Source organism: Esox lucius, chromosome 16 (assembly GCF_011004845.1).
Source record: "Esox lucius isolate fEsoLuc1 chromosome 16, fEsoLuc1.pri, whole genome shotgun sequence".
Taxonomy (NCBI): Eukaryota; Metazoa; Chordata; class Actinopteri; order Esociformes; family Esocidae; genus Esox; species Esox lucius.
The window spans coordinates 18,841,281-18,853,305 of NC_047584.1; the positions used below are offsets into that span (position 1 = coordinate 18,841,281).

Consider the following 12,025-nt stretch of genomic DNA (forward strand, 5'->3'; position numbering starts at 1 on the left):
GATACCCATACCCCACAAGACATGCCACCAAAGGTCTCTTCACAGCCCTCAGGTCTAAAACCAACTTGGGCGAAGCGTAGTATAATACAGAGCCATGAGCACATAGATAGAACTCCCATCTTCAATAACTCAAGTAAACAGCAAAATGACCGTAAACAGACTGATAACACAACATCGCATGGCACAACTAGACAATGACCGGTTTTCTGTTGACTTCAGGGAAAGTAGCTTTTGCTTTGGTCAAAGCGAATGGGAATCCAAATAAATCAACATTAACTAACGCCACATCATTTCAATTGTTAACACAAATCATTTGTGGAAAATCATATTTCAAACCAACTATTTGTGCGTGATCTTTGTATTTTCTTGTCTGCCTTTCTGTAAAAAGAATCAATTGAATGAGGACAATCACATGGAACCTCATACTGATCAACAGATGTAAAGCCATGAGTGGAAGAGACTTACACAGCGTCCTAAGTAACTGCCGAACAGAGGATTTAGGTGAGTCATCTTGGCTTGAAACCAATTCTGACCTCTCTAGACTCACTGACCTCATAGTCCGCAGCTGCAAATTGGACCTGAAGTCCCTGTGTTATTAGATGCTCAACCGTCAGCCAGGACATTTCTGCCTTCGTTGTCAGAGGCAACGGTACAGCTTGTGTTTATTCACCTGCCTCTGGAGTCACAGCTGAACCGTTCAGGAGCTGTCTGTCTGACATGGCCAGTTTGTTTCCTCCCTTCCCCCTGGCTGCTCCACATATAGGACATCTCTCATCATCAAGCTTGTGTCACAAATGCCACCTTATTCCCTATGTGGTGCACTTTTGACTGTTCAGTTGTGATCGATTGAGGGGCCACGGTTAAAATAGGGCACTAAGCAGGGAATGCCATTTGGGCCAGACATTTATTGTACAGGGCCATTTCCATCACACTTCTTTCCTCAGCTGTCTTTGGGCAGGAACAACACCTGACCTAAGAATTGACAGTTGAATAAGTGGTTAATAAGTGATTCACATGCTCAGTGGTTACACACATAGCCCTGTCTTAGACATAATGCTTTTCTTCTTTTGCTATAGAAAAACAGACTTTTCGGATGAAGGATGGACATGGAAGCTCAGTGTATAAACCGGCTGAGTATGAGAAACTACAAGCAATAGTTGCTGCCAAACGACTGGAGTCTGCACATATTGCTCAAAAGGTATATTTTCAGACATTTTATGCTTTATTGGACAGGAATGTGGTGAACGATTGAGAAGAGAGTTTTTGATGAAAGGGCAGTAGGTCACGTTCAAACCCATGCTGCAGCAGAACATAGCTCATGGTATAGATCTGTGGACCACCCTAGGCCACCAAACAATACATATTTCTGCTTTGTGATTACTCTGATTAATTTGCCCTTGTAATGCTATGTGAATATTAGCCCCAGGCAATATATACTATACCTAAAGCAAAAAAGTGTTGCAGAACGTATGAAACCAAAGATTGCATTTTTTACAATCTTTTAGTGTATACTATAAATACTTTAAGCATATTATTCAGTTATTCTTTCAGGAAACATCTGAAAAATATATCACTCACCAAAGGTAACAACTCCCATCCTATGTCTGTCAAGATGGCAGATTTCTCGACATAATGGGACAATAAAAGACTTGGACAGTGAATGCATGTCTCTGCATGATACCTGCGCATCGTTTTTCTTACTCCAATAAGCAGCCACGAGCTTTGTCTGAATCATAATCCAGTTTAAGGTTGTAGTGACCTGCATTCAGAATGTACAGATCATGGGCATGCACTCAGATGACTGCTCACATTCGCTCTCCAGTAATGCGGGGGAAAAGATTTACTGTGGAACCAACAGTGGACTCTTATCTAATTTATGAAGGCTTTGCAAAACACACAACAAATTATAGAAGAATATCGACATTGTAAAGTATTGTGTTGGATGTTTGCTGAGTCTACGGCAGAAGGATACTATAAACGTGTTTGAACTTGGCAGTCTCCCATCTTAGCATCCTAGCTCTGTGAGAAGGTAACCTTAGGGGCCATGGGGATTATGCCTGTAGACCTGCAGTGTTTTAATTGGTAAACTTTGGCAGACGCTTTTAAGTGTCTTATTATGGTTGCCCATGGCTCGTTCCAATTCAGCACTCTGCATGGACCAGATAAGGCAGCCAGTGTTTGCATGAGCCCGCCCCGCTGAAAGGCAGCCGTTCAGTTGTGGATTTCTCAGCTGTGATAAAGGGGAAATAAATGACCATGAGTCACTGCAGGATGTGATCAGATCATTGGCTCCTAAGTTGGAGAGTGGGAGTGTCCTTGATACTGAAGGCCGTCAATCTTTGCACAAGGGATCGTGATAAGATCCTAGGGACATTGGGAGTAAAGGGACAGCTTACAGTTTTAATGAATTCAAACAGGGTTTTTAACGGGAAAATCGAGAGACTCTTGCCTCTGTTTGTATGTATGTAGTAGGGATGGGGATTCTGAATCACTAAAATGAATTGAATCCTTCAGTTCAGTCATTTGAAATGATTTATCTCTTTTTAATTATTAATGAATTTACCAAATCATTATGTCCAATCTGTTAATTCCATTACTAACTTGCAATGCGATCATATTATTAACTATAATAGCAATCAATTTGCATTTTCCAACATAAAACAAATGCCCATAGTAATATTAACAAATTAAGCTTGTTAATATTTTTCAAACAATTAACCATATATGAAAAAAAATTAAGTGGAAATAACATGATGTGCTAAATGAGGCGTTAGGTAGCCTACTATTCATATAATCCAAGAATCCAAAGGTTGGTCGATTAAATCCCAAGCTGACAAGATGAAATGTCCATCCAGTTTTTTTTAGCTAGTATGCATAAATGAGGAGAGCCATTTAAAAATGTTAGGCCTAATATACAATGCAGTTCATTAGTATTTGTAACAGATTTGATATTGTTTTGGATCTGTTCTCCAGGTCACAGAGTTAAAGTACATTCTGTCAGCTTTAATTTCGGGGTATTCTCCTCCATATCAGGTGAACTGTTTAGACATAACAGCACATTTTGTGCATAGTCCCCCCATTTCAGGAGACCAAAAGTATTTTGACAATTTACTACACAGCTGTCTCTTATTAGGCAGGTGAGTATGTTTGCATCATTAGTGCATGTGCACAAGAGAACTGTCATGTATAGTTGTTCAGATTCTAGGCTATGCATTTGCATTTGGAGTCAGTTGCTGTCTGACAACATAAGGGCCAAAGTAGTGTCAATGCAATTCAAGCTGGCCACCATGAAGCTGGTCATTATGATGAATTAAAACATTAATAGAACAGAAAATTGCAGAGCCAAAATTAACTGTGTTTGGTGCATTAATAAGAAGAATGCACTGATTAGCTCAGCAATGGCAAATTACTGGCTAGATCAAGGATGACCTCTAGAGTGGATGACCAAAGATTCCTCACCATAATTCACAGAAGAACTACGAAGATTGAAGTGAAAGGGCAAAAACAATAGCTGGATTAAAAACAGGATAGCCTAAAAAATAACAAAAAGAGCATGTAGATATCTGGAAAAGGTATTGTGTACAGACGAGTCAAGTATTAACATCTACCAGAGTGATGGCAAGAGAAAAGTTCTGAGAGAAAGAAATGGTTTGCCAAACGTATCTGTAAAATAAGGCGGACGTGTGTTACATTTTGAGCCTGTATGGCTGCCACTGGAACTCTCTCACCTATCTTCACTCAACTGGTGAGTGCAGCAGGATGAGGACTTCTGGAGTCTAAAAAAAGATCTTGTCTGCTCAGATCCAAATGCCTCCAAACTCATTGAACAGCACTTTTCTCCTTGCAGCGGGACAATGAGACCAGACATATTGCTAAAGTAACCGAGTCTTTCCGTTTTTACCTGACCTGAAAAATCTATTAATCATGTGTTTCAATCAATTAATAATCAAATATTAATTTAATCAACAGGAATTTCTTTGGCAATGGTATTCAAACCCAATTATTTGATGTTTCCAAAAATGAGTTATTATTCATTGCTTTCAAACATCTGACAACTGTAAGGCATTTGTGATGTAAGTTATCAGATTCTGACTTCACCAGCAGCCTAAGTATGTGTGATTTTCTTTTGCGCAATAGTGATTCACTTAAACAAATCTGTGAGAGAACTGATTCAGTACACTCAGTTCATTGAAGCGATTAGTTTAGAAAACTGCACATCACAAGTGTATAGTGGAAGAATTAGAGGTGTATTCAGTTTAACAGAGGCATACAGCACTTACTATTGAGGAATTTATTGTGGGGACCGCTGCACATTGGTGCCTTTGAGCGATCTTGGCTGATATGTTATATTGTAATGGGTTATGTTTTCACCTATGTTTACCAATCCTCTTTGCCTTCACACGTTAGCCTTGTTAATATCCTTCAAGAGAATCCTCAATGTGTACAATTAATTATATTCAGCATGTCCATCCCAAATGGCACCTTATTGACATTTTAGCACTCCGCTTTTGACACCCCACTAGTGCTCCACTAAATAGGAAAAAGGGTGCATTTTGGAATGTGGACATATTTACAATTATCTGAGCCAATGACCTGTGCCCTAATCACTGCCATAGAGGACAGCGTGGAGGGCTACACAGAGAGAGCTTTGGAAATCTTCTCTTTCAAAAGGGTAAAGAGGAATAAATGAAAAGGGATTAAGATACACACTCCCTCCTTTTCCCGCCAGAAATCCCTTTTGTATGTATGTTTTGCATGTTCCACCTGAATATTTCAATTTGCCAATGTGTGCTTTCCTTTCAGGTGCTCGGCAGAGATAATGTTTCACATGCATTCCTGTAGATTATAAACCTTTCAAAGTCAATATTTCAAAGGCAAAAGCACACACACATACTGGCTAAACTAAACAGCTGAAAATAGACACATTTCACAGTAATGCATAAAGTGGAAAAATTGACCAAACTCTCCTTTGTTGTTCAGTAAGCTAAAAAACATTACTAAGGAGTGTACTGCTTTCTGTTCATGTTTTGTCATAATATATCACTAATATGTCTAGGGAATAGGAATGGATGGTCAATACAATTGCACTATGTAGGTAATGTTGAATATGGAATGCCATCACTTTTACAGTCTATAACGCTAGCAACGATTTTTTAAAAATCTCTTTTAATGGATAACCCCAGTACCCTTAAAACATAATGAAGCACTTGTGAGATATACCTGATAATGACCACAGTGTTTCAATTAGGAATTAGCTGATATGAAAGCTGTCTTCCAGGTGAAGAAGACACTCCTCATGGCCAAGGAGACCAAGGAGAGCTCCTTACTAAGGCAGCACAGGCTGGTGTGGAGCCGAGAGCACAGCAGACTAGCCGACGCAGAGTAAGAAACTCCTCCCAGCACGCCCGTTACCATAAACCATTACGTCACATACTATAACCGCCGAACACACCCGTACATGTCTGACAAACACTGCTCCCAGATATATAAAAAAGCCCAAAACAAACCTGTGTAAAATGGGTGATGAGTGATTCAAGATGGCCAAAACGAAGAGGGGGAAGATGTGTTGCAGAGGGGATGGGATGGCTCGGTTCAGACTGCTATCTGTCCTGTGATAATGAGGCAGTAGCAGCAGCATCGGTGTCACACGTTTTGAAGGGAATGTTGACGCTAGATCCGGGGTGTAGCCCGTTCTCAGGGTAATGTACTGTGTCAGGGATCCAAGGTTAATCGGGCACACAAGTGTGAGATCCAGTAATGAGCCTACTCTGAAGACAGACACGGACAGGCACAGACAGAGAGATACGGACAGAGATGGAGAGGCAACGGCAAGCCCGCAGATGGACGGACAGCGAGACAGACGCAGACAGGCGGACAGTAAGACAGACAGAAAGACTCATCATGCCGCCCACACATATTCTCCAACTTAATTAGTGTGCAGCTGATGTAAGAGATAGGAGGAAAACTTTGTTTCTATAGTTACAATCCCATAATGTGTTAGCTGGGACTAATGGTCACAAGGCATCCATAATGACACTGTGTGCCCTATATCGGGCCCTACTTTTTAGGGTACTGCTCTTGACACGGGCCCTGGTAAAGAACACCATATCTTGCTCTAAATTCACTTTGCTCTCTTTCCGTGCTGCAGGGAAAAGGCTGAATCAGAGCTGCAAGAATGCCTGAGAGCAAATGTTCTGGGCAGTAGAACAGACATGGGCATCCTCTCTGAGCTGTTGGACCACGGTACAGTATCCCTCTCAGTCCTGACTGTATAAACATGGTTCCAGTCCCTGTAGCGTGTATCTGACAGTGTGTGTGTGTGTGTGTGTGTGTAACTCTCATTAGAGCTGCATCTGGGGCGTGAGCGCGAGGCGTTCAGATGTGCCACTGTGGAGCCTATCTGGCAGCTGAGGGAGGACTTGCAGCACAGACTGAGTGAAATCCAACACCAGCACCACCAGCAGCTTCCTCAGTCGGCAGACTGGCAGCAGGTACTCCAGCAGGTAGGTAAACAGCACGGTTGTGAGGCAAAAAAATTGAATAGGGAGTAATTCAGGACACACACCGCTTCCTGGGATGGGAGTGCAGGGGCTCGGGTGCAGAATGCTTCAGAAAGCTACAGAGGAACTTCCTTTTCTTCCCGTTCTTAATTGATACAGAATTTCAGCTGCTCAACAGTTCGGGGTCTCCTTTGTCATATCTTTCGTTTCATAATGTGCTAAATGTTTTCAATGGGTGAAAGGTCTGGACTTCTGGCAGGCCAGTTTAGCACCCAGACTCTTTTACTAAGGAGCCATGCTGTTGTAATACGTGCACAATGTGGTTTGGCATTGTCTTGCTGAAATAAGCAAGGTCTTCCCAAACAGACGTCGCCTGGATGGCAGCACATGTAGCTCCAAAACCTGTGTAGTTTTTTTCATCATTAATGTTACCTTCACAGATGTGTAAGTCACTCATGACATGTGGACTAATGCACCCCCATACCACCACGGATGCTGGCTTTTGAAATGTGTGCTGATAAAAAGCTGGATGGTCCCTCTCCTCTTTAGTCCGGAGGATGTAGCATTCATTATTTCAAAAAATTATTTCAGTTTTCCACAGGACAGTTTTCCACTTGGCCTCAGTCCATCTTAAATGAACTTGGGCCCAGAGAAGGTGGCAGAGTTTCTGGGTCTTGTTTATATATAGTTTCTCTTTGCATGGTGGAGTTTTAACTTGCATTTGTGGTTGCAGCGACGTGCTGTGTTCACAGACAATGGTTTTCAGAAGTGTTCCTGAGCCCATGCAGTGATTTCCACTACAGAAGCGTATCTGTTTTAATGCATTGCCGTCTGAGGGCCCGAAGATCACGGGCATCCAATATTGTTTTTTTATTATTGGTCTCTTGCATACAGAGATTTCCCGGATTCTCTGAATATTTTAAAGATGTAGATATTTTTATGTACTGTAGATGATGAGATCCCCAAAGTCTTTGCAATTTTACATTGACAAATGTTATTCTTAAATTGCTGCACTATTTGCCCACGCAGTCTTTACCAGTGTGGTGAACCCCTTCCCATCCTCACTTTTGACAGACCCATCCTCCCTGGAATGATCTTTTAATACCCAATCATGTTTCTGGCCTGTTGCCAATTGACCTAATTTGTTGTGTGATATTCCACCAGATTTAGTTTTTTAGCATTGCACCTCTTTTCCAGTTTTTTCTATCCCCTATCTCAACTTTTTTGAAAATTTTAACTGGGCATATATTTTTCAAGAAACATGTCTCAGTGTCAACATTTGATATGTTGTCTTTGTACTATTTTCTATTGAATATGGGTTTGCAATGATTTGCACATCATTGCATTCAGTTTTTATTTCCGTTTTACGCAGCGTCCCAACCTTTTTGGTAACGGGGTTGTACTAGGACAAATCTGAAAGCATTACATTGCTACAGGTACACATATAATAGAACTCACTCTGAGGATCCCAGAGTCTAAATGAATCAGCCTTCTGTTTCTTTTGTCCGTAGTTCCTCTGGTAACCAACGGTGCTGCATTCATTCCCCATGAATCTGGTGTTTGTTAGAAATCCTTGCAACGTAAAGTTAGTTCTCCTCTTGACTCCTGGAGGTTTTTCATGCTCAGGGAGACCATTGTTGGATTAAGAGCAGGCAGGAGGGTTGTCTTTGAATTTGGGATACATAGGTGGACACAGAGGACCCTGCCAGACATTTTGTCTGTGTGCCTGCCCCTGTGAGTGAGTCGGTCTCTGGCCAATCTCCATCCCCTGTTCCTCTCCTTTTTCATCCAGACACTGCTGCCATCCTCACTTAGTCCCGCCCACCCGAGAACCTCACCACTTCAAACTATGACCTGACTCCCTCTTTCTCTCTCTCCCTTTCCTTCATTTTGTACTTGTCTGTGCGTCAGAGTAATTTGTCTGGAGGGAAGGGTTGAGTTTTCAGATGAACCTGAGCTGTTTTGTCTGATTTGAAAACAGCGACTCTCTCTCAATTAGAAACCTAATCCCTGTGTTTCGTGCTACTTTTCATTGCAGCCCAATGAGGACTGGTCAAAAGTAGTCCACTATGCAGGGAATAGGGCAATGTGGGACGCAGCACTTGAATCCCTAATGGCCTGTCTGAGTAAACAACTGTTCACCTCTACTCTACCGACTGGCACCAACCTGCAGCTCTCAGCACAGCCCCAAATAATTATACACTTGTTGGATTTTTGCTATTTTCAGTCAGAACACCTTTTCACTAGGATCTGGTTGAAACAGCACACACCGCATTGTATAGAAATGTCATGTTTCAAGCAAGAGCCATTCAATTCCTGCTTAATAAACGTATTTAGAGGTTTTGGTGGGGACAGAATCCTCACAGTCACAAGGGTTTTAATACTCCCTCTTCGTTTGCATTTGTGCGCCTCTTATGCCCCCCCCCTCACTTGTACCCAGATTATGCTGATGGATGATATACAGTATCTCACTGAAGTGAGTGCACCCCTCACATTTTTGTAAATATTTGATTATATCTGTTCATGTGACAACACTGAAGAAATGACACTCTGCTACAATGTAAAGTAGTGAGTATACAGCTTGTATAACAGTGCCCTCTTGGGCATGGAGTTCACCAGAGCTTCACAGGTTGCCACTGGAGTCCTCTTCCACTCCTACATGACGACATCACAGAGCTGGTGGATGTTAGAGACCTTGCGCTCCTCCACCTTCCATTTGAGGATGCCCCACAGATGCTCAATAAGGTTTAGGTCTGGAGACATGCTTGGCCAGTCCATCACCTTTACCCTCAGCTTCTTTATCAAGGCAGTGGTCGTCTTGGAGGTGTGTTTGGGGTCGTTATCATGTTGGAATACTGCCCTGCGGCCCAGTCTCTGAAGGGGGGGGATCATGCTCTGCTTCAGTATGTCACAGTACATGTTGGCGTTCCTGGTTCCCTCAATGAACTGTACCTCCCCAGTGCCAGCAGCACTCATGTAGCCCCAGACCATGACACTCCCACCACCATGGTAGACTGTAGGCAAGACACACTTGTCTTTGTACTCCTCACCTGGTTGCCGCCACACACGCTTGACACCATCTTTACCGAATAAGTTTATCTTGGTCTCATCAGACCACAGGACATGGTTCCAGTAATCCATGTCCATGCACTTTGTGCACTCAACTTCTTTGGTTGACCCTGGCGAGGCCTGTTTTGAGTAGAACCTGTCCCTGTTAAACCACTGTATGGTCTTGGCCACCGTGCTGTAGCTCAGTTTCAGGGTCTTGGCAATCTTCTCATAGCCTAGACCATCTTTATGAAGAGCAACAATAATTTTTTTCAGATCCTCAGAGAGTTCTTTGCCATGAGGTGCCATGTTGATCTTCCAGTGACCAGTATGAGTAAGTGTAAGAACGATGACACCAAATTTAACACACCTGCTCCCCATTTAAACCTGAGACCTTGTAACACTAACGAGTCACATGACACCGGGGAGGGAAAATGGCTAGTTGGGCCCAATTTGGATATTTTCACTTAGGGGTGTACTCACTTCTGTTGCCAGTGGTTTAAACATTAATGGCTGTGTGTTGAAATATTTTGAGGGGACAGCAAATTGACACTGTTATACAAGCTGTACACTCACTACTTTACATTGTAGCAAAGTGTAATTTCTTCAGTGTTGTCACATGAAAAGATATAATCAAATATTTGCAAAAACATGAGGGGTATACTCACTTTTGTGAGATACTGTATACTGAACATGGTTATTAGTTTTTTTCACTGAGGTTGAATGGTTAAGCCTTATTTTTTGTGTTCATGAGAACATGTACAGCAGGGAAGAGAATCTAACTGTTTTCATTGTGATCTAGTGTTGGCTGTTTCACAATAGATTGCTTTCCCCCCTCTGAGTGGCATCAAAAATCAAACCTGCTAGGAACGGAAAGAGGCTATGATTACAGACAAATTGGCATCAGTGAATTGCTCTGATTATATGTTTTTCTGTATTTTCTGACTAAGGAGACAATAAAGCAAGAACAACAAGATAGAAAGGGAAATGTGATATTGCTCTGGGTTGTATACACTAAGAGACATCAATTTCTCCATACTCTTAAAATGTGACCAAATTCAGATGAGACAGATAACAGCCATGGAGAGCAAACTGTTATAATCAGATACAGAGGCGGAAAGAGACTAAGTAATGACTACTTGAAGCAGAGTTTGGCTTCAAAAATGTGTCTTTGAGGTCACTGTCAATGTGAGTCTAAACATCTTTTCGATATATTCTTTGCGATTGATAGGTCAACTTTGTGAAAGACCAACAGGCTGTCATCAATGAAAAACTTCAGACAGAGTATCGGGTCATAGAGGAAGTCACCCAGTCTCTGCAGGAGAGTTTCACCAAGACCGCAGACTATCTGGTTGAGGTAGATGACGTCCCAGAGCAGATTTTGTATTCAGACTGCGCCTACCCTGAACTGAAAGCCTCCTTGATCCAAGAATTCCAATCCCTGTCTGAGAAGTACCAGTCCAGACTGCAGAATATACTGGACCGCCTGCAAGGATTGGATAGGTAAAGAACTGCACAGACTTCAAGTATTACCATAAAGAATGATTTCACCAAGCACAAAACTGTTGAAGGTACAGTTGTTATCACAACTTTGAAAAAGAATTAATGTGATGGTAATGAATCAACATGGAAAATTGATTTGAAAGGAAAAAAGTAAAGGGATAAAAAAAAAACTTACTTCTTCTAACCTAAGTTCAATAGCATAGTAAACAGAAATATGTGATGACTGTAAATTAGTTGTAAACAGAAGCTAGACTTTGAATTGACTGTGCCCAGCAAATGGTTCCTCCTGAACAGTGACAGGTGACAAAACACTGACATTTTGTTTCAAATATTGTCTATTCAAAACACAGGCGGACAGAACCGTACAAAACTTCTACAAAAAATGTACAAATGCCAGACATTTTGAATTGATATCTTGCTCAAAACTAATCAAAGCAAATTAGTACTTTTTGATATCCTGGCTTATAATAAGACTATAGAACACAGTGTGGATGTTGATAATAGATGGAAAATCAGCTTGATGCCTTCAGCATATGCTTCGGAACAGGGGTATTCAACTCTGTACCCCACAAGGCCCAGAGACTGCTAGTTTTCTGTTCTACTTCATATGAATTGCACCCACCAGGTGTCAATCAGTCTCTGATTACAGGTGACTAATGATAAAAAGCTGTGACACTTGCTTCCAGGTCCAGAGTTAAATATGAAGGTCTAGCATTGCACAGTATATTGATGTATTTCCCCTACAGCAGTCTGAATGGAGCAGATAAACAGACAGCAAGTTCTATCACCAGAGAAGAGTGCTGCATAGAGATGGACAGAGATCTCGTCTGTGTAATAAAATTACTGAAATAAATGTAAATAGAAAGCTGCCTGAAACCCATTTAAAATATAATTTCTCATACCAGAAATGAGCCAAACAAATTGTTGGTTCAATGTGCTATTTAGCAATTAACACCTGTAGGCTAACTGCCTAA

The 12,025-nt window shown here is 41.6% G+C and overlaps 1 protein-coding gene across 1 annotated transcript in view; it reads left to right on the forward strand.

The window, feature by feature from the left end:
• Positions 1 to 394: 394 nt before the first annotated feature.
• Positions 395 to 12,025, forward strand: part of LOC105022496 (coiled-coil domain-containing protein 148) — a 28,799-nt gene continuing 17,168 nt past the window's right edge. The window contains exons 1-6 of the mRNA XM_010890967.4: positions 395 to 501; positions 1,077 to 1,198; positions 5,279 to 5,382; positions 6,149 to 6,243; positions 6,346 to 6,503; positions 10,780 to 11,051. Of these exons, the coding sequence (XP_010889269.2) occupies positions 399 to 501; positions 1,077 to 1,198; positions 5,279 to 5,382; positions 6,149 to 6,243; positions 6,346 to 6,503; positions 10,780 to 11,051 (854 nt within the window). The 5' untranslated portion in view covers positions 395 to 398. The remainder of the gene's footprint in view (positions 502 to 1,076; positions 1,199 to 5,278; positions 5,383 to 6,148; positions 6,244 to 6,345; positions 6,504 to 10,779; positions 11,052 to 12,025) is intronic.